We start from the raw sequence: 22,868 nt of genomic DNA, 5'->3' as shown, positions 1-22,868 counted from the left end.
TCATTCATCACTTCTGTGAGCTCACCTGGGCATGAAGGCCTCCCCTACATAGACAAAAAAAAGGAATAAAGAATCAAAAAGATACAATAACATGATGGGTTGCCCTGCAGCAATAGTTCTGCGGGGTGTTTTTTTGAAATATGATCTCATAATTGTCTGTCTTTTGAAAGTTAATGAAAGAAACTCAGTTGGTGGCGACCTCACTGTGCTACCTTTGTGAAAGTGCTTCTCTTTGATATCAAACATGCAGCGGTATGAGAGAGACTTTAAATATGAGGCACTTGTGCAGGAAGTTGGCATGACTATTTGAATTGAATCTGTTGAAATCATCAACCTTTATTTATGTTCTCGGCGAGATCATTGAGGGCGATCCCTCTTTTACAATGATGCTGAGAAAATATACATAATGACAAACGAGTTAGACAAAATGAGTTAAAGCTACCACAAAAAATAAAATTAATAAAAGAGCAATAAAATATATAAACTAAAACCATTTAAAAAGCTTGAAATTACTACAATGATAAGTCAGGAAGTAAAATCAAATAAAACAGTTAGAGTCAGGTATTAGGCGGTTAAAAAGAATATTTCTAAAGTGTCCATAAGGGATACAAGTGCTCAAATTAAGAATAAATAGAATCACCTGAGTAAAATGTGCTGTTTGATCTGATCTGCTATTAAAGGTTGAAGAACTTCAGTTGGTTGGTTTCTATGATAAAACGAATAACCTGTAGAGATGCTAACTTTTTTTTAACTTGCTATATGAAATGAAGTTGGAAGTTTCCACAAAAGCAAAGAGAATCACGAACAATGTTACAACTAAACTGATTTAAGTTGACTAAAATAGAAATATTATATTCAATTTAGATTGATGAATTAATTTAACTCAATATTTTAGGTGGATTCAACATTTAATAAAGTATTTTTTAATTTTTGATTTCAAGTCAAAAAGAAATTGATAGACCATTTCGCCTTCACTAGATAATTTTACAGGAACTGAACTGTGATCAAAAGTTGTGTTAACTTAAAGATTTAAGTACAACTGACTTGATGTCAAGTTTATTTGACTAGAAAATTGTATTTCTTTGGAATAATCACAAATGTGTCTCAACTTAACTTTTTTAAGTTCAGTTAACTTATAATTTTAAGGCATCACAGACACTAACTTTTATAAGTTATAACAACTAGTTGTTTTTTTTTTACAGTGTAGGATCAGATTGGTTGGCTCATTCAAATTCTGTCAATCACTTTTTCAGCAAGCAATTTAAACTCTTAGTCGCACTAAAATCTAAGTTCAATATTGGACCCTCAAAGACACTTATATTGTATCTATTCTGACTGAGCAGCTGCTACAGTCACTGCATATATATTAAGAGATCAGCACTGTGTGTGTGTGTGTGTGTGTGTGTGTGTGTGTGTGTGTGTGTGTGTGTGTGTGTGTGTGTGTGTGTGTGTGTGTGTGTGACTAACGCTTGTGTTACAGGACAAGGTGTTTTTCAGCAGCCTGTTCTCGTGCGATGTTCTCTTTAAACTTTACATAAATTTACCTATGGCAGCAGATGCTTCACCTGCAAATGATACACACCCTAGGTTAATGCTAAAGTCAAGGTTAGAGCAAGAGGAGGTCACTGAACACCCCTTAAATGATTTATCTGAAGTCAAAGTGCAGCTTCAGTCACGCTAGATTAGACTTGTATATTCAAATACTGACCCCATATAACCACATCACACATCACACTGACAACAAGATACACCCATCCCACATCCAACCAAAGAACCCTGCACTTTATCACTGTCTCTTTTAGTCATTTGAGCTCCATTTACTTTGTCGCTCAATCAGTGTAAAGGGTCATTAAATGGTGACATTGCGTTTTCATTTCCGAAATTAAAGGACACATTTGATGGGGGAGAAAGCGTGTCATGGCCGCAGCTATTGGAACCACTCCTGCAGCATCTCGTTTGTTTTTCTTCAACTGGAGCAAGAAAGAAAGTCCTTATGCCTCAAACAAAGAAGAGTGGATAAGAGATGCGATACTGTAATTTTTGCTGCAACGGAAAGATCAACCCCGGGAGGAAAACACAGAATCAGGAACACTGATTCTGTGCAGGAACCCCCTGCGGCTGACGAGAATCATTATGAAATTGAAAGACAAATAAAAGGATGATACACACTTATTAAATGAAAGTCATCTAAACCCTTAATCACTCCTTGATTGACAGAAATCTTCTCAATTTCCTGTCTTTTATCAGCAAGCCCTTTTTAATAGAGTACATGGTTTCCATTAGGGCATGTTGCCAAGCTGCACCATAAAGGCATTTGCACTTTTTGAAAGGTTGCATGAATTAAGTAGACCTACCTTTTCCTGTGCAAATGAATAATGGGTGGTGAACGAATCACATTAGTTTAATTAAAAATGTCTAAGTCAGGACAGGAGGAAGAAATGAAGTTCAGATATATGGTTATTGATTTCTGGAGAGTTGAATGAGAAAGTGTCCAAACTCACACTGACCAGCTAATTAACTGGTGAGGAGGTTCTTCAAGTCCAATTAAAGAGTAACAGACTAATTTTCCCCCGAACACAATATACAGAAGTATTATTTTCACTTTCAGAAACTTTAGAGCTTCAATGTCACCGCGGGGCTGTTATAGTTTTCCCCCCTCGCAAAAGTAATTACTCAAGTAATAATTTAATTTCATCTCCATTATTCCAGACATGATGACGCATGAGTGCGCACACTTAGACTGTTGTAATTTAAAGGATAATATACGCCATAAATGGAGCATACTCCATTAGCGCTCACAACTGGGGAAATGGATGAATAAAAATAAAAGGCAATTTTTTATATTCAAATACCATGTGGGAGATAAATTAGTTAAGGAGAGAAAAGAAATGCAGAGTGTGTCTGACTTACGTGGAATTTATCCATGCACAGGAAACATGAGTTGACTTTTTTTTACACCTCACAAAGTGTCTGGAAAAGTTTTCAAAATCTCATTCTTGCATAAGTTTTGATCCTCTGCTGAATTAAACCAAAGCACAAGCCCCCAAAGAATCCACTTTTTTTGTGTGAAAATCTGAGTGCTAATGCCTCTGATGCATTGTCATACATCAAATAAATACATGCAGTGGCTTTTAGGGATTCACGCCTCCTCTTGCGTTTGAACTGAGGACATGAAAGAAGAAGCATCTTAACAAGTTTCTCAAGTAGACGCAGAAATATCTGACAGCGCAGATCTCATTTTTTATTGTGAAACTCTAAAGTACATCGGCCCATTATATGACGCATAACAGATGGTATTAAAACCAATATTGTTTTTTAATATTCCTCAGCCCCTATGAGGAAAATTTAATTAAACATGTCATGCATACAAGACTGATAAAAGTCAGTTCCTGTACCAGCTGGTTGAAGAAATTAAGCCATAAATTTAGCCGCAAATGTAATTACAATGCTGATTATGTCCTGCAGAGTCGGAGCTAAAGAAAAATCATTTTCATGCAAAAGCAGATGTGCACTCCTGAGAAAATAAACGTAACCTGGGAGCTTATGGTTGAACAGCTTTATTATTAAACTGCAATTTTACATTTAGCTCATTACCAATATGGATTTATCATATCAGCTAAGGGACTTTACTCCAGCACCAAACGTAGCTGCTGTTTGCAGGTCCTCTGTGGTTGATAATTGATGGCAATTATTACCCCCCAATGATCATCTCTACACATGGTAATGTAACTACAGGTGTGCTGCACCCTAATTTCCAGTGACCTACTTTCATTTTTTGCAACAACTTTAAAGTGTATTGAGGCAGATAATTATGTTGTAAAGTGGATCATTACTGGATGAGTAGTTTGGCTGTATGACTTTAAAAAGTGGATTGACCTTTTTGTAATGCTTCTGTGTAAGATTATGTCCTTTGCTGTAGTGAAAAGAAACTAATGGGATGAAGTCACTGTGAAATATACTTAATACATTAGACTTATAAAGGGCTTTTGTGCTGAATACTGAAGACGCTTGACAAAGAAAAACAACAAAACTAAACAATGTTAATACAAAGAAGAAATAGTATAAGAGAAGGAGGATTAGAACAGAGTTTGTTAGTGGTTGGAGGCGATGTAGAAGAGGTGAGGTTTTAGAGATTTCTTGAAGGTGGAGAGAGCGGGGGAGTCCATGATGTCTTTTGGGAGTGAGTTCCAGAGGGTGGGCGTGGCAATGGAGTAGACCCTGACCCCCTAGGACTGAGGGTTTGTCCTGCATAGGGGGGACAGGAGGTTTGCGTCAGCAGACCTAAAAGAGCAGGAGCACTAGTAGGTGGAGAAGCTCAGAGAGGTAAGGGGTGGAGCCAGGTTATGGAGGGCTTTGTAGGTGATAAATAGGAGTTTGAAGTGGATACACCGGGGCATGGGGAGCCAGTAGAGGTTTTGAAGGACGGGGACAATGTGTTCATGAGACGAGCTGCAGAATTCTGGATATATTGTAGTTTCTTCAGTGTCTTGGATGATGAACCGTAGATGAGATTATTGCAGTACTTCAGCCTGGAAGTGACAGACTGTGAGCTGAACATTACATTAAACCCAACTTCAACCTCTGTACTACTTCAAATTCTGCTGATTGGCTGATGAATAAGAAATATCAATCAATATATAGTGACATATACATGTAAAAACTAATGAGAATCTGTCCAAGAAAGACAGAATAATGCTTATAGGTGTGCAGGCCATGACTTTTGTTTATCGATATCTTAATTTTATATAATTAAATATTCTGCAGAGAGATGTACAGAGAGAAGTTGCCACATTTCCACAGTTGCCTCTGTTTGAACATAATTGAATAGCCTACCTCAAAGTCAAAGTCAAAGTCAACTTTATTGTCAATTTCAAAATATGCCAGACATACAGTGGAATTGAAATTACATTTGTCTCCGTCCCACGGTGCAATACAACCAAAATAAGGTAAAATAAGATAAAATAAAATAAGGTAAAATGAGATAAATAATATTTACAGTAATACATTCTAAATAGTGCAAAAGGTACAAAACAAAATGGTAAATAAAATAAAATTTAAAGAAAAAGTAAACTGGGACTATTATTACTGACTACTATTGTATTATATTTTTTGTATATATATTATATTTGTATTGTATTATATTTTTTGTATATATATTATATTTGTATTGTATTATATTTTTTGTATATATATTATATTTGTATTGTATTATATTTTTTGTATATATATTATATTTGTATTGTATTATATTTTTTGTATATATCCATTAAGGACAATATTATATGAACTTTTACCCAACATATATGTTCCTACGGTCAGATCAACAGAGTTTCTGAGAAGATGACGTCACAGCGGCTGCAGCCCCCCCCCTCCCCCCCCCCCCCTCCCCGCTGCACCGTGGTGACGTCATCAGGAGGCACGTGGGTTTGTTATTACAGGAAGTGAAGATGGCGGCTCAGTCGTTGCTCTCCGAGTCTCTGCTCGGATGGTCTATTTTCACCTTTATACTTTTGGTAAGCGAGTGAAACGTTACCTCGTCGCTGTATTTAACTCACACAGCGTCATACAGTTTGTTTAAATGATTTAGTAGCGAGGTTTTAATGTGTTTCCAGACGCGACTTGACTGCGACGTATTAACGCTAAATTGGATTTAAGCTAACATTAGCCATGACACACTTACAGGTTGTTTACTCAGTGAAGGATTAAAGTATATGCTTATCCTTAGTGCTGTGTTTCATATTGTACATGCTCATCTTTAGTGCTGTGTTTCATATTGTACATGCTCATCTTTAGTGCTGTGTTTCATATTGTACATGCTCATCCTTAGTGCTGTGTTTCATATTGTTTATGCTCATCCTTAGTGCTGTGTTTCATATTGTACATGCTCATCCTTAGTGCTGTGTTTCATATTGTTTATGCTCATCCTTAGTGCTGTGTTTCATATTGTTTATGCTTATCCTTAGTGCTGTGTTTCATATTGTATATGCTTATCCTTAGTGCTGTGTTTCATATTGTATATGCTTATCCTTAGTGCTGTGTTTCATATTGTATATGCTTATCCTTAGTGCTGTGTTTCATATTGTTTATGCTTATCCTTAGTGCTGTGTTTCATATTGTATATGCTTATCCTTAGTGCTGTGTTTCATATTGTATATGCTTATCCTTAGTGCTGTGTTTCATATTGTATATGCTTATCCTTAGTGCTGTGTTTCATATTGTTTATGCTTATCCTTAGTGCTGTGTTTCATATTGTACATGCTCATCTTTAGTGCTGTGTTTCATATTGTATATGCTTATCCTTAGTGCTGTGTTTCATATTGTTTATGCTTATCCTTAGTGCTGTGTTTCATATTGTTTATGCTTATCCTTAGTGCTGTGTTTCATATTGTTTATGCTTATCCTTAGTGCTGTGTTTCATATTGTTTATGCTCATCCTTAGTGCTGTGTTTCATATTGTTTATGCTTATCTTTAGTGCTGTGTTTCACATTGTTAGGAGCAGTGACAGTGTATAAACCAGGTGTGAAACAGAGGGTATTCATACTTCTTTACATTAGTTATATCTCCTGTTACTTAACTCCTGGTGACCACAGGGTCCTTAAAGTATTCTTTAAATAATAAAACAACATAATGTATGAAGTTCTTCTTCTCAACAAAGATACCTTTATGAGTTAAAGACGTGATGCTAAATTTTAAAGGGTTAAACTTAGTGCTGATTAATTCAATTATCTGCACATCCCATCAGAACACTCTTTCAACTATATATTTTTAAAAACATATTATTTTCTGTCTTTATTTAAGAAACAGTACAGTGGGTAGAGTCAGAAACCAAGGGGAGAGGGAGTTGGGATGGACATGCAGGAAATGAGCCACAGGTCGGACTCGAACCCGTCCACTCGCCTCTCAAGGCTTAAGACTTAAGCCTATTATAATTAATTAAGAGAAATTGTGTCACCAATTCAACCACCTAAAGTGTCAAGATTGTCTTCATCTTTCCTTTCCTGTAAATTTGTCATTAGTTTGGATCGTGCCATCCTATAAATTCATATGTCACACCTGTCATTATCATATAAATAATATTTAGAGTTGATTGTGTATGTAATATCATGATTAACATTATTTTTTAATCAAAGGAGAATAATGTTAATTCATTGCAACCAAGATGACAGCCACATGTCAGACTGGAAACCCGGGTCGTCTGCTCTCGAGGACTCTCTGTACACGGGGCGTGCAAACTAACAGCGAGGCTACCAGCGCCCCAGTTGAATTTTCTGTGTATTTTATACTGTTATATTGCAGACAGAAAATTATATTGCAGTGTCTGCGTTATCCAATATCCTGCAGCCCTAGTAAGGATAGTAGTTTTTCCAGTGATATAATATTTCTACAGTTACATTTTTCTTGAAGTTTTGCCTTTATATGCCTTTTACTTTTGCCAATTTAAAGTCAACATGCAGATGTCAATAATGTGTTTAATCGCTGTGTGACTGGAAAATGTTTTTCAATATAAAAATATATTATTTAACATGTATTAATTCTATAAATAAATGTACTTTTAGCAATAAGAAAACATCATGAGCTAGCTGGACGAACTCTCTTTGACTCATGCTTAATATGCCCCTTTGGCTTAAAGAAAAATCACAACAATAAGGTTTTAAATGAAGCAAGTTTGGATTAATTAAAACAAACTTTAAGGACGATATGACAAAGCTTACTTTCTTTAAAAAATATTTCTTTAAATTCAGTTGAATATGTTGATCTTCGTCATCTCCCTACCTGGTGGATGGAAACTCTAACTGAGCTTGTGTAATATAAGAGACATCTCTTTAATATGTTTCTGATTTTAGACACAAGTCTTGTTGTAACCGTCGTCAGTTCCCTACTTAAATGAATACTTTCAACTTGATCACCTAAACATGTAATCTGCTGCATATTTCAGCGCTCATTACCCCCAGCTGCCTTTCAAAATCACGTGGCTAAAAATCAGAAGCCGCCAAGAAGAATGCGCTGGATGCCAATAAACTGCTCTGCTTCCCCACTCACCACTTGCAAGTTGCAGGCCTTTTATTTGTACAAACCTTTCAATAGATCTTATTTGGATGCAAAGCCTGCGTCATTACCTGACAAAACAAGCAGCCAGAGGCTTAAGGCTGCGGGCCTTTAATTGATCCTGTCTGTGAATGGCAGCCCTTGATCTAAAGGGACTAGTTTTAGCAGTGTCCTCACTTCTTACAGCCGGTGTGCCTTGAATATAACCTTGTCATTTTGAAGCCCCCCCTCTATGCCTCTCTGTCTAATGAGTCCCCTGTTTGTTACAGCTACAATCTGCTATCTTTGTGTGAAACAGCAACATAATAAATCGGCTAATTTGTGGATTTATTCTGTAAAACATTAAGAAGAACTGCTTAGTTCTCTATTTCTTCTGCATAATATTGAATCTTAACTTTGTGTTATCTGCGTCACTTCTCAGCAGCACTAGAGCGCTTGTTCTCACTCTAATGCTTAAAGGGGAGGAGGGAGTGCGATGATATAATCCGATCAGCTGTTTCTCAGCACCTGCAGTCAGGCTATTCTCAGTTTGTAATTCCCTTCATGTTGTTAAAACTTTGGTTTGAGTATTTCTTTTTGGCAATCAGCAACACACACACACACACACACACACACACACACACACACACACACACACACACACACACACACACACACACACACACACACACACACACACACACACACACACACACACCAAATCTTGAGTTTCCAAACTGTGTGGATCAGGCCTAGGGGTACGCGACATAATGAACACAGCATGATGAAGTTAAACGAAATATTGCACTGCAACACTGATCCATGAGAGATACACGAAGATATCGTTTGTTTCAGGATATTATAAGAGATTATATTCTTTGGTGTAGTGGATTTAAACCCTGTGCATGTCTTTTTTAATTAAAGGAAGAATATGCAACTTTTTGTTCAGTAGATGTCAACCTTGAGCACCAGCAGTAAACCAAAAAAAAAAAGATGTTTGGCGACACCTCCGCTCTCCTCCAGCGGCCCTCCTCCAACCCCTCTCCACTCACATTAGCACAAAGGAGTTATGAATTACAACGCACCATAAACAAGCACAATTAAGTGCAAGCGGTGTACAAAATTGTTCTTGGCTCGAGCTGCAATGGCCTGTGTCCTGCATTGTTGTGTTAGCATGCTAATGTTAGCACACTTTACTTATAACTTCAGATTGCACATGAAGTGCAAGAGTTAATGAAGTGATAGAGTCCTATCCCATTAATCCAGCCATCCAGATATACCTCATAATTCACTTTTTTTTGTCTACATCTGTAAATTTTGTAATTACTGTACATAGCACAGACTCTTGCACTTTCTGCTTATTTGCACTTCTGGTGAGATGCCAAACCTCATTTCGTTACTCTATACTTGTATATGTGTAATGACAATAAAGTTGAATCTCATCTCATCTCATCTCAAGTGACACAGAATGACTGTGAGCTAAAAACACTTATGTGACATTCAAATAAGCAGTGAGTATGTTCTTCTTTTCTCTAGTCCTTGACTTAAACAGCTTTATACACAAGGCCGTCCCGTCCACGTAAACACAGCTCTGACAACAGTACAGCTGGAGGGACTCACACTTCTCACTCATTGTAGACAGTCATGACTCAGAGAGACATTTACACAGGATATTCTTGATTTCTGCTGTATTTATGTCGCACATTCTTCCTTTAATGTCTTAATTCCTTCATTATTTTGTCTTTGGTATGCCATCAGCACAATCTTTCTGAGATTGCATGCATTCAAAAATACTCCAAAGAAATATTTTTGCTTTAACAATACACATTTTTCTGTCCCTGCTTCAGATAATCCTGGCTTTCTGTTGGGTCTACATTCGGAAATTTCAAAGTCGGCAGGAGAGTGAAGTTGTTTCGACCATCACAGCAATATGTGCACTATCCATTGCTTTGATAACATCTGCTCTCCTACCGGTGGATATATTCCTTGTTTCATTCATGAAGTATCCCAATGGCACCTATAAAGTAAGTATTTGTTCATCTTATAGCATCAGTGCAATCTATTGGGGAAAAAAATGCTAATTACTTTTGCTGCTGCAGCTTTTCTTTGCAAACCAAGGATGCTGTTTTTGTTCAGTCTGAAAGCTTAATGCATTTCTTGGCTCATTTAATTCTCTGCAACTCAATGCATCTGTTTCCATCTATTTGAAGATTTAGCAAAGTGTGTAATAAGTTAAGGTAATTAGTAATTAGTTGCTTTGTGTGGATTTTGGGTGGTATTGTGTTTGGTACAGTGAAGTCATAGCCACGTGATTATGGCTGCAGCATAATCCCTGTGACTCAATGAGATGGTTTCTTTGCTCTCTGATCACTTAATGATGAAACTCTGTGTTCAAAACAAGTATTATAAAGCAAAGAAGTGTGAGAGTCAGTGATGGCTTTTCTGCAAACACGCAAAAGGGTTCAAACAGAAATATGATTGAGTAACAGTGCTAGCTTTTGATGAGAAAAGAGTGTAGCCCAGAGCAGTGAATGTCATGACATCACAGGAGCTGACAGAAATGACACAAACCTTTTCCTCTAGGCTTGAAATCTCCAAAAACAATATCTGCCTTGAAATCTTTTTGCAGCTTTTCACAGCTTTTATTTTTCAATTTGACAAATCATTGTTTAAGTAACATGCAGCAAAAAAAAACAGTTAAGACAAAGGTCTGACAGCTTTGAGTTATTCTTCCCTTGCCTGTCTGGTTTTTGCATTATTTTCTTTTCCGTCTGAATTTAGTTCATGAAACTAGATAAACAGAGCAGTCAGATCACTTGACACATATTTTTAGTAATTTGGTATAGCCCTTCCCGGCGCTGCACTTTTTCTCCAGGTTGCTGCCTGCTGTTGCAGACACTTTCTCCTCATTGAAAAAAAAAACCCTAGGTGGACATGGGGCCTTATTGTTTTTTGTATGATGATCTTCTTTGTTTATTTGTAAAGGGACAAGTATGGAGCAAGTAAACTGTTGCCACGCACTACAGCATTTATAGCCTGAGCTGATTTGCCGGTGCCTTGATGGGCCCACACATAAAACTCAACATCTCTCCCTTTACTGTTGAACTTAATTCTAACTTTTAGCATGGATTCTTCTTTGTCTTACCTCTAGGAATGGGCAGCAAACAATCTGACGAGAGGGCAAATTGAAGACACCGTGCTGTATGGATATTACAGTAAGTGCATTCTGTTCATACCTGAGGCTGTTACCATGGGTGCAAATATCAATAAAACAAGTAAACAAAAGCTTAACTGGTGAGAGCTTTCTGCAGAAATTAAACTCTCTCAGTTAGCACTTCAATCTTTAATACTTATTTTGAAAACGATGGAATAAAATAAATCTGCCTGTGGCACGCAGGGGGCGTGGCCTCCTGACAGCTCACCTGTTCTCCAAACATGATCACACTGTAGAAGAAATGAAACATTTGGATATTTTTAAAATGACATTTAAACAGCCAACACTGTAAAAAAGAAAAAGAAAGACAAACATCAACACAAAACTGGAAGAGTTGAGCTTATTTGTGAACTGTAAGAATAGGTGTACTCAATCATTCTCCTAGGACTTCAATAAAATATTTAAAATAATTTATTATAGTGCAGCCAGGTTTAAGTCAATAAAACCAGAGGCTTGACTCAACCCCACAGCAATCCTTGTGGGTTATTAGTCTAACTTTGGGACTCACACTGGCTGAGTGATCCCCACAGAGGTGAAACCTTCCCACAGACTGCATCTTTATTGCACATTGAGCTTCACATCTTTCCACATATCCAGTTTTAATCAGGCTTTATTACAAGTCGGAATAATAATAGCCAAATTCTACAAGAACAGTCTTTGTCCTTTTTCAAAACCAGTATAATGTATTCACAGAGCAAAACATGGCATTCAAATGAAGAATGTGAGAGAAATTTCTTCCAAAACTATGAGAATTGCTAGTTCTCTGAAGAAGTACAAACTTGGTGTTATGAGTCAAAAACCTTTTTACTACATGCAGCACGGAGAGGAGACATTATGTTAGTTCTCAGAAGACAGTCAGACTCATACTGCTGTTTCTACGGAAACCACCCCACAGTATCAACACATCAAACAACAATTGATCAATTTACCAATAGGAATGCAAATTTCTTAAAATGCAATCACATTGTCTCGTCAAACAGTAGGAAGCCACCAGGTGATAGGATATCAAAGGGACAGTCTGGAAGTCATTGATTAAAAGACAAGATGTTTCAAACCTCTGCTCTCTCCTACTCAAACAGCATATGATTATTGTTACAATGAACAGAATTTGCCAAGTGGCCTGCAGCTTAAAGAAGTCAACAATAGCTGTGAAAATAAAGTTAGTTTTTATTAGATTTTAAATATGATGACATGTTTTATGTTTAATGAACCTTGTGCCATAGATGGAGCTCATACAGTAATCTGATCACGATGTTGCTGGGGAACACAGGTCAATGGATTTGCCTGAACTTTACATAACGACTTGTATTATAATCATTGGCCATTAAATGTCTCACTCATGTGCAATGGGGATCATATTTACTAACTCTATTAGACTAACCAAGTGTGTTTCTTGTACACTCTGCCTTGTTAACTTTTTGCCTTTTTGCTCTTATGCTTTTTTTTTTTTTAATAATGCATATGATTATAAATAATATATCTGTGAATGTTAACATAACCTTGCATTTTTTGTATCTTTGATAAACATTTGTTTCATGCAAATGTGCATTTAAGTTCATAAATAATTTTTTTGTTGACCCAGCTATATTACAGCAATACGTTTTTTCCCATAGAGACCAATTGTGATCTCATTATATATTAATAATGCTGCGTTTCATGCATGTATGCTGCATGTGTTTTGTCTTCCTCTTTTATATGAAAACAGGACAGGATATTCGCACCATGTCCTTACAGAGCAAGTTAAAATAAACATAAAAAATCAACATATAGACTCATAACTGGATGGTGGTTATGCATCGCTCTGGTTGATATACCAGTTTAACCTGACACAGCCTTCATTTATTGAATCTCCATTTTTTTAGATCAAAATACTGCCAGCTGCACTGCTCCTACAAGATGCCATGTTGCTTTAAGAAGTAAACCATTAGTTATGACTGCTTTGTGTGAAGTGCTTTATCTTGACGTGTTTCCTTGGACCTAAATGTCCTGATGAGCTTTTAGTGAAATTGTAACATTTAACCAGCACTGGCAGTTGTTGTGCATTATTGTCTGGCTTTTGCATACTGTTTTATTTCCTTGCTTTGAGAGAGCACAGGTCCAGTCCCCATGGATCACTCTGTAATACTACCATGCGTGCGTTGTTGCAATTCAGGGAGACAGTCTCCAGGCTGTTTGTCTGATAAATTGCCAACTCAAAGCTATTAGTGCCACTGAAATATCTTGTTGATTGTCATATTAGGGGGATAACACGAGTTTGTTGTCTTTGACGATAGCAAATTCAGTCATACCAGAGACACTAGATCACACGTTTTCGAACAGATGCTGACTTAAAGTGCCTGTCAGCAACACTGTTTTGTGCCGTCTGTTCAGAAATGCCAAATGCAAGGAAGACAAGCTGTCTCCTTTCCCAGACAGCCCAATCAAAGAAACCGCTTCCACTGGTAGGATGACATCGGGAAATTGTCTTTCATGGACTAAGAACAGTTCAAGTGAATCCAGCACTCAAGGGGACATGGTTTATTGTCCTCTGGATCTTTGAATATGTATGCATGCACAGCATTGATTTCCTCTTTAATGACCTACAGTGTGAAATAGAAGCTTCCTCAAATAGAAACTTAGAATATTAATAAAACGCCTAGTCATGAATGCAGGCTGTGCCCTGTCAGAATTCATTACTTGACCAGAGTGCCTGGAGATCATGTTAGAAAGTGTAATACGGACAATCAAGAAATTGGTTTAGCTGGAATGTCTGGTAAAAATGAACCTGTCAAAATAAAAAAAAAAGACATTTCAAATAAATTAGAAAAGCTATATTGAGTTTCAGTGGTGGCTTAAGTTGCAGAACTACAATTTCTGCAAGTCATGCTATGCCCTTCTTATGTCTTCTTCCTTTTAAATGCTTGGATTGATGATGTGAATTAACTAGGCATTGTAGCTCAAGTAACAATACCTAATGCCATGCACAGAAAAGAGCAAATAACATTTTTCAAATTCTCTTTATCCCTATCCAGCAGAGAAATCATAGACATACCAAGATTATGCATTCTAGGAGTTTGGGGAGGTTTTTTCTTTTAACAGAGACGCTTGAATGAGTTTGCTGCTTGCCTCAAGCATGTACGTATGTGATCATAGCTTTGGGAGTATGTGGTGCAGAATGATATGCTTACAGCTTTGTTGTGGTCTTGTAACCTTTAGCTGTTGATAAGGACATTCCAGTGCTTGTGGTGCTTCCTAAAATCCCCAAATCCCAAAATCACAGCCTTGCAGTTGTTATTGATATTGTGCTCAGTTTCTCAGAAGTAGGTCACATTTTATTTATTTTTTGTTGGGGGGGGAGGGGGGAATTGTAAGTTAAGTACTGAAAATGAATAAATATCTTGGAGGTAAATGACCCATCATTAACATAGGGCAGCTGCCTGAGGTATTTGTAATTGTTGTTATGATGTGATGTGATTTGAGATAGTTGTTATAAGCTGGAATTAATCTGTGTGACAACAAGTCTAATACAGTAATGCATTGCAATATTTACAAATTAGCTATGATCAGATGCATATGCTTTGTTTTTTTTTACACTTTAAAGATTTACATTTTGCAGATAATGTTGTTCAAATGATTGTTTTTTGTAATTCAAATGGGATACACGATGCATTTCGTTGCATGTGCTGGTATATGTCTCTGCAGAGGAGACAGTGCATCTTTGAAGATGACAGTATAAAAGGACTTTGTGCTTGGCCTGAGAAAAGTCCCACTTACCAGTAGTTGTGAGCTAATAGAAAAACAAACTATAAATAACATTTTGGCTGCATGATATTCTAATATTACGCTGTTGTTTTTATTATTGATGTAAAACAGGAAACTGTGTCTTCTCTATTTTAAGGGCCATTGGGTTTTTTATTTGCCAGTAGGTGGAGACCAAGCTCCATGTGTGTTACACGCACAGCTTGCCAACACATCTAACCTTTAGAGTTGAATTCTTTTGACAGCACTGTCCATTTGTCTCTTCACAAATGGACTAATTACAGGGTTGACGCAGAGATTCACTGGTTCCCCCTTAGTGGAGATTTTCTTTCCAAAAGGTAAATTGATTTGTATTCAGTGGTGATCACAGTTAATAAGCATGTGTATCTCCAGTGATTTTTAAGAGCCCTCTCCATCATTTTCATGATGTTTGAAATTAATTGATGGCTTTAAATAGCTGCCATCGTGAGTCATCACTTGCCTGTTCAGGATTATGCAGACTTTTCTTTGCACACATGTGTTTAGTTGGACATTTATTTAAAAATTGTCAGTATTTCTGCAGCTGTTTGGAATCCACTTTTCTGCTGCTGTGTAATTACCATGTTGTGTATTACAAACACTGTTATCATAGTTGGGTAATTATAAGACGGTGAACTGCCATGATAATTAGCAATTTAATCGATTTGTTAATAACTCATCCATAAAGTTATACAGAATAAAAAGCGATGGATTATATTGTCATGATTATTGGTTAGTTTAAATGTGTACATTTATGTCTTGGCGCTCTGTCAGTGGTTTGAAATTCTACTCTTAGACTCCCCCCCCCCCCCCCCTCATGATAGCCTCAGTAAACATGAGCAGTGAAATCATAAGTAGGTCAAGTAAATGTGTTTCATTTATGTAACATCTCTGACAGCTAAAAAAACATGTATTCAAGGGTGAATTCATTATTTGCATAATGCGAGGATCAACTTCCAATATAAGGTGAAACATTTTGTGGAAGTGACATGTAACTTATTGTCGTAGAGGTATAAAGCCGCCATTTTCTTACAAATTCTGCCCATTTTGATACGATATAAAACATATCTTCTTCTTGACAGAGGAGATGCAGGTTGTATCGCTTAGACACCCACTTCCTTTTAGAGCCCAAATTGCTGTTTGTGATCTTCGATGGACCCTCAGTTTGAAAGCCTTTCAATCTCTGTCCTCTGTCCATTTATACACTTCTTTGGACTGCTCAGTACTTCAAAGCAGTGGTGCATAAGACCCTTAAGCAACAGGGCAAAATACCCCTGGGCCCTTTGAATTAATCATTGGCTTTCTCTGTGCCATTTTTAAGACGCTTCCTAGAGAAGATGCAACCCTCTTGTAAATACACTGCCACTACTTTCTTTTTGTGTGTGATTCTTGTCCCAGTCCGAATTTCATGGGAAAGTGCTGCCCTAGTGGTGCATCTTCTAAAAGCATTCAGTAAAAACCTTGACAAATTGCAGTTTCATTTTGGAGGGCAGCTCTATGCTCCACAAAAAGGCCTTCAGTGATAAGAACACTGTCCGGTGTGCACAAGAGACAAAAGGCACTTTTCTTGCCACCGTGTGCAAAAAACCAAAACACAAGCCATAACTCATCACTTCTGCTTTTGTCAACCTCCAAATATTCAAAACAGGGTTGCAGGATTTGAAACCATGGGAAATAGTTGAGTCAGCAGGTACCTCTGAATGCTTTATTGTCCAGTTATCAAAAACAATATTAAAACTCCACACAGTTTGCCCAGAGTTTATACCAGGGTCATTAGGTGACAATTTGTCTTTTGTACCATTTTTTTAAATGAACAACAATGTAAGGATCCTCTCACATTCAATTTAAAGGTATCAGAAATAACACAATATAAATTTGATCAGCTTTTCGTCTGAATCTGGGAGACAGTTAATAATTTGATGGGGAGACAATGTGGAGTGGGTGATAGTCAAGTAGCAGCCTCCAGTGTTTGAAAGTGAAGCCAACGTGGATGTGCAGTACCTCCAGTGTCCACTTATGGCTGGCCCCGAAAGCCACTGAAGTCCAATACACACCTCATATTAAAAAGTCAATTTTGACGGCAGAAATGAACATATTTACTGCCTGTTACAAAAAGGATTTAGGTCTGAATAGCACATTTCCTTACATTGATTTTATGAAGGATAAAGAGTAATTCATAATAAGGAGTGTGATCTTAATTTATTTGGTGGGCATTGAAGTAAATTTCTTTAAAAACTTTTCAGCTCAAGACGCAGAGTTGCAGCGCTCGTCATTTTCCCTTTTGGCTAAAGCAGCCAATCAAATCAAGTAGTAGGCTTTACCTTCCGATTTTATTACATTTTCCTCCTCCTTGTCTCGGAGTAAAGCAACAGCGAGAGCTCTATGTTCACTCAAGTCAATGTTTTCCCCACTATTTAGTCGCCCATATGCGCACGCAGCCATGCTTCACAGGCACTCCAAGCTCTTTTTTTCCCAGATGCGTTCAGGCTTTTTTGGCTAGCATGATGCGTCTCTGTCTTTGAGACAGTTTGTGTTATTACTATAACCCATGAATTTGCCAAGAAAGCAGCTTCTTCTCTTATTATTTTCTACATATTGGATATTCTAGGCTTTCTGTCAATCTGATTTTAAGAATAACAATCATTAAACCAAATTTGAATGAGAATCAAGAGTTGTAGATGTATTAGTGTTTATTTTTCTTTGCTGACATGGTTACATATGATTGTAAACTTATTTTAAAAAACGGTATTATACCTAAAGAGAAGTATTCAGGAGTCATTATAGTAAGTTTTCAAGCTATACTGTTTATATTTTTTGAACATTTATAAATTAGTCTATTTTAAAAAGTGATTCATTTAGAGATTATAATTCTTGTTCTTCCATCTCATCAAAGCTCTCTTTGAGTTTTAAAGCTGCATAAACCTGAGGAATGACTTCAACACAAACATGAGAGAGAGCCTTGAACCTCCCATCTGCTAACAAAGTTCTTTTTTGCTTCATAACTTAGCGAACATCTGTCTGCTCAACACATCTAGCAGGGGCAGAAAATCACAGGCATTGTGTCCTTTATACCTGTCAACTTTAACTTTTATTTTCACCAGTGTTTCATCTCAGCTCCCACCTCTTCAACCGAAAGGTGTTGCCACCAGTTCCCTTGATGTTTACAGGATATGAGAGTGCAAGCTCAAAGTGTCATAGCTTTCAGCAAGTGTCGGCACAGACAGGTAGTTTTCATCTGTCTCTAGAGTCCTTTGTCAGAGACGGTGTTTCTTCAAGAAGTGTCTGCCAGCATTTCATTTTTACATAAGTTATACAACATTTGTCCTGTCTACAAAGTACAATAGTTCAGGTGCTCATGCCCCTGAGATCAATATTATAAGATGCGGGTCAAATGTTTTCATTCAGCCATACATGTGTAAAGTGAATCAGCTTGGATTCATAGTAGCAATGATTATCACAAATTGCCAGAAATAGCAACAACAACACAATGAGGTATAACTATTGCTTGTGTTGATGTCCTGGCATTGTTTCCCCAGCTGGCCCTCCATTTTCAGGACCAGGATTTTCTGGCCACTTTTCCCATCAATCCTCCAAATTATTTTAATCATAGAGCCTCCCCCTTGAGAAAATTGGAGTCGATCCTAAAATGGACACAGGCGCTATATAAAGTGTTAAGGAAGGACATTTAATTATTTAGTCTTCCCCTCTCCGTCAGGGGAATAAATGTGCAAACTTGTATCCCTGGTCAGACATTCTCCCAGGTAGAAGATCTGCTTAGAGAGTAATGGATGATCCATGGTAATGCCGTATGACCTATTCTCTCAGTGTGTTAATATTCATGGTGTTATGATTAATTTGACCCATTCCTTAGAGCCACAAGCATATGCCAGCGGCTGCATGCTGTGCATGCCTTGCATTTATCGGCTGCTGGCATCATCCTAAACTCAGTTTGTCTTGCCTGTAAATGAGTGTAAATGGATACCTTAGTGGTGCAATGAGCATGTGTTTATTGAAAGTAATGCCCTGTCACAATCACAGCTGGCACAAAGCAAGCCACTACAACAGTGACATCCATTCGTCAGCAGTGGAGAGAGCTTTTTGTGAATTATAGTCCATTGCACACAGGGGCATGTTTGTTCTTGCTTCAGGCCATGCAATTCTTGACTGATATGGAACATTTGCTGTACACATGTACGCTGCATTAAAAGATTTAGTACTGTCTGATGTTATGGATTAAATGTTAATCAGGAGCACGTTCTCATCTGAATTTGTTTCGTTGTTGATCACAGTAATGGCGCTGCTCGAGGCATGTATCTAGATGTTGTTTCTTGCCTGAATCTTTTATCCATTACTGGTTGGCATTAGGGCTGGGATGATGTGCTTAGGTCTTGATTTGACTTTATTATGATTCTTGGGTGCCGAGTCAATTTGTATTTCGATTCTTAGTATTGTGATACAAAAAGTTTTGTGATAAGTAATCGATTGTTGCCATTTTCATTTTCGTTTTGTTTTGAAGTCTCTCCTTAAAAAAGTTAAGCTAATTAGCTAGATATCCTGCTCGCTCACAGAGGTGAGACGGTTGTGTGAAACTGAGCGCATACCGACATGGCAACAACTTGTTGTCTTCTTTCATTAAGGATGGAACAACAGATGGCTAATTTCCTCATTAATGAGTCTTTCTTTATTTATCAGCTGTTTCCGTCAGAGAGACTGATGGGGGATGAGAGATTGTTGATATTGTTGGTGGGCCCTATCCTTCTTCCTGGATCTACCTCTATTCCGTTTTCAAGACCAGTGCAGTTTCGGCAGATGGCTGTTCATGATAACTCAAGATTTGTCCAAGATCTCTGCCCCTCACAGGAAGTTTTTCCTTCCCTCTGTAACTTTGCTAAATGTTACTTAGTGCTGTGCTCATGATGGATTAACATTTGGCCTTTGTAGATAATATAACCAAAAAGTAAGGTTTTTGACCTGCTCTTCTTGCAAAGTGTCTTGAGATAACATTTGTTCTAATTTGGTGCATTACAAGTAAGTATTGATTGATTGGTTGATAGAGTTATAGCTTTATTGATCACTTAAAAGACTCTGAGCTTTTCGATAAATAATGGCTTGGGTTGTCTGCTTTTTTTCTTTCTGCTGCTCTCGGTTCATGTTGGCTGTTTCTGTAAACAGATTGTCAATCCCAAGGGATTTTTTAAAAATTGTCCTATAAAAAAATCCCACTACTTACGTGAATTTATTTTTCCCCATCCCTAGATATAATAATATATTCTCCTTTTGTTTGACTAAAATTGAGTCTTAACTAAATTAAAAAGCCCTTTGGTCATATTGTTGTGGGCAGTTGTTGTTCCTGCTTATAACTCAGATTATTACCTGCAGGAGGTATTGAACTTTGCCAACCGATGTTGATGTGGACATCTTTATGACATGCTTTCTTATTTTGGGGTTTTCTATGCTGTCTTCAACAACATCCATTTTCTTTCAGACAGAAAAGCCCCCAGCTTGAAATAGCATTTCTCTATTTACGTGTTTTTGCCTCACCTGCACTCTATGAATTTCTAATGCATTTGAATGTTGCTCTTTCCTCTGAAAAAAGGCTAAAGCTGTTTGTGCATGAAAATCCAAACAAACAAAAAAGGGCTTTGTTTCCGAGAATGGCTCTTTCACCAAGGTCGGGTGTCATGCTGAAGGTCACCGACATGATGAACTCAATTATTTTCTGATGCAGTTTGATTTCAGAGAAGTGGTTAGATGATCTGCTTTGTGAATTTTGCCCAAACCAATGATGGATTATGAGCTCAAATACATAGAGTACTCTGCAAAAGTATTTTGCCACTGCTACATTTTTTTGTGTAAGCAAAGTTTTAATGTTCCACATATTTAATACACATCCTCTAAACAGTCTTAAGTCTGGTTTTTAATATTATATAGTATAAAAACAACTTTAAAAAGTGGTTTAACATATGATAAATAAATTGAAAAATATGTCAACTAGTATCACATTTGACCTAAAAATAACTATAAATATGACTGTAGCACTTACTCTATGACGGCCTATGAAACACCATTAACATCATCATCAGTGATCTGGATATTGTCTTTCCTCTTGGTCACTTCAAAGATGACTTTAAGTTCATGCACATGCTTGTTTCTGTGTTTTTAAATTCAGTTTGAGAGGTAAACAAGTCCATATAGAGAACTTTAAACAAAACACAAATGCAACTAATGGCTGCCAAGTCTAAACTTTGAGGACAGGTTTAATTTGCATGTTTGTTTTTTTTCCACATAGGAAAATGCTTATTGTCTGTTTTGTTTCTTATTACAGTTTCTCATAACAACACAATACTCTGATTAACAAATCAGTTCAGTAACTTTTTTAAATTCATACATGAAAAGCTGAGCAAAGTGGACCTAATTTGCTTATTGGAGCTCTTGTGAAATAATTGGTTTCATTTTTCAAATCCTGTCACGTGTAGCTCCCTGCTGGGCTCAAATATCTTCAGTACAATGTACACGTTCTCTATGTTAAAGCTACTTCTGATGAGAGCAGTCCACAAGCATGTTTAACAAGAGTGATGAGTTAAAAAATGATTAGAAACATTGTCTCTCAAAAGCACGACCCTGTGGCCAGACTTGTCCCTGTCATGAAGGCAGAGTTATCTGGATCATCACACTCTGTACATTAAAGCAATCTGAGCAAGGAACTCAAAGCAATTAAAACAATCAGCTAAAAAAAAAACACAGCAACACACTCGGTGATTGGCCTCGGTGAGAGCTTTCACATCAGCTGAAATGTTGCCATGTCTCTGGACCAACATTCAATCACTGAAGTCATCTTTATATCGGATCTTGTCGGTCTTGTTGCTGCATTTTTGCTTTAATCACCCTGACTATCTACTACATTTTTTCAGCTAATGGGAATTCCAACTACAGCAAGTTTCTTTTTCCAGTTTCTCTTTAATAAAGAAGCTGGAAGCATGCATTTCTTTTCTCTGAATGAAGGTGGATAGGACCATGAAAATGTTACGTAAAGTCAATTATTTAAAGTATTACATTTTTTCCCAAACAATCTAGGACCATAGTTGCAGTCATATTTTCTAAAAGACAAATAAGAAAAACATCCAGAAGAGAGAGACGTTTGATGAAGGGGTAATGACATGTCTGAAGTTTGTGGAGAGTACAAACATGTTTCAATGGATGACTGACTGAAAGTTATTTTGATATCAATGTCTCTTGATAAATAAGTAAGCGATCTCTGCCCTAGATTTGTCATTAGAAAGTTAGTTTGTAAGGAATGGGGTCATGCTGTCTCAAATTTTCCTCAAATTTAAACTCATCTTGCAACACTGAAGGGATAACAACGGCGGCTTTAATAGTACGCAAACTATTCAGCGACATGTTTGACTTTTCAAAACTGTTGTAAAAAAAAAAGGACTGATGTTACTACGATATTTTTGGGGCCATTTTTTTCCTTTTTATTAGATAGGACAGATGAAGGGAGGAAGGAAATATGGGGAGGAGAGAGTGGGGGATGACATACAGCAAAGGCCCAAAGTCGGATTCAAACCCACAGCCGCTGCAACGTGGTCTGTACATAGGGCACATAACATAACCACTAGGCTACCGGCGCCCCAGGAGGACTCATGTTACTCAAAGGGGTAATTAAATCTGTCCAGGGCTACATTGTGCAGTAAGATGACCTTCATGAGGAAAACAACATTTGCTTTCTAAATTTTGCCTTTTTGCCACACAAAAAGTAAATTAGTTATTAAATTAGTGACTTTGTAAACACAGTGCTTTGTCAGGATGACTCAGTTTGTATTTGCATGATAAAAAAGCTTTCAGACTGTTTCCTGGGAAGTGTTCCCACTT

The 22,868-nt window shown here is 37.2% G+C and overlaps 1 protein-coding gene across 2 annotated transcripts in view; it reads left to right on the top strand.

The window, feature by feature from the left end:
- Nucleotides 1-5,416: 5,416 nt before the first annotated feature.
- Nucleotides 5,417-22,868, top strand: part of lmbrd1 (LMBR1 domain containing 1) — a 74,194-nt gene continuing 56,742 nt past the window's right edge. For both annotated transcript variants that reach the window (XM_065959608.1, XM_065959607.1), the window contains exons 1-3: nucleotides 5,417-5,513; nucleotides 9,874-10,050; nucleotides 11,178-11,241. In XM_065959608.1, the coding sequence (XP_065815680.1) occupies nucleotides 5,448-5,513; nucleotides 9,874-10,050; nucleotides 11,178-11,241 (307 nt within the window). In that variant the 5' untranslated portion in view covers nucleotides 5,417-5,447. The remainder of the gene's footprint in view (nucleotides 5,514-9,873; nucleotides 10,051-11,177; nucleotides 11,242-22,868) is intronic.

This window comes from Labrus bergylta, chromosome 10 (assembly GCF_963930695.1).
Source record: "Labrus bergylta chromosome 10, fLabBer1.1, whole genome shotgun sequence".
Lineage (NCBI taxonomy): Eukaryota > Metazoa > Chordata > Actinopteri > Labriformes > Labridae > Labrus > Labrus bergylta.
The sequence above is the reverse complement of the archived record's forward strand: the minus strand, read 5'-3'. Positions and strand labels throughout refer to the sequence as shown.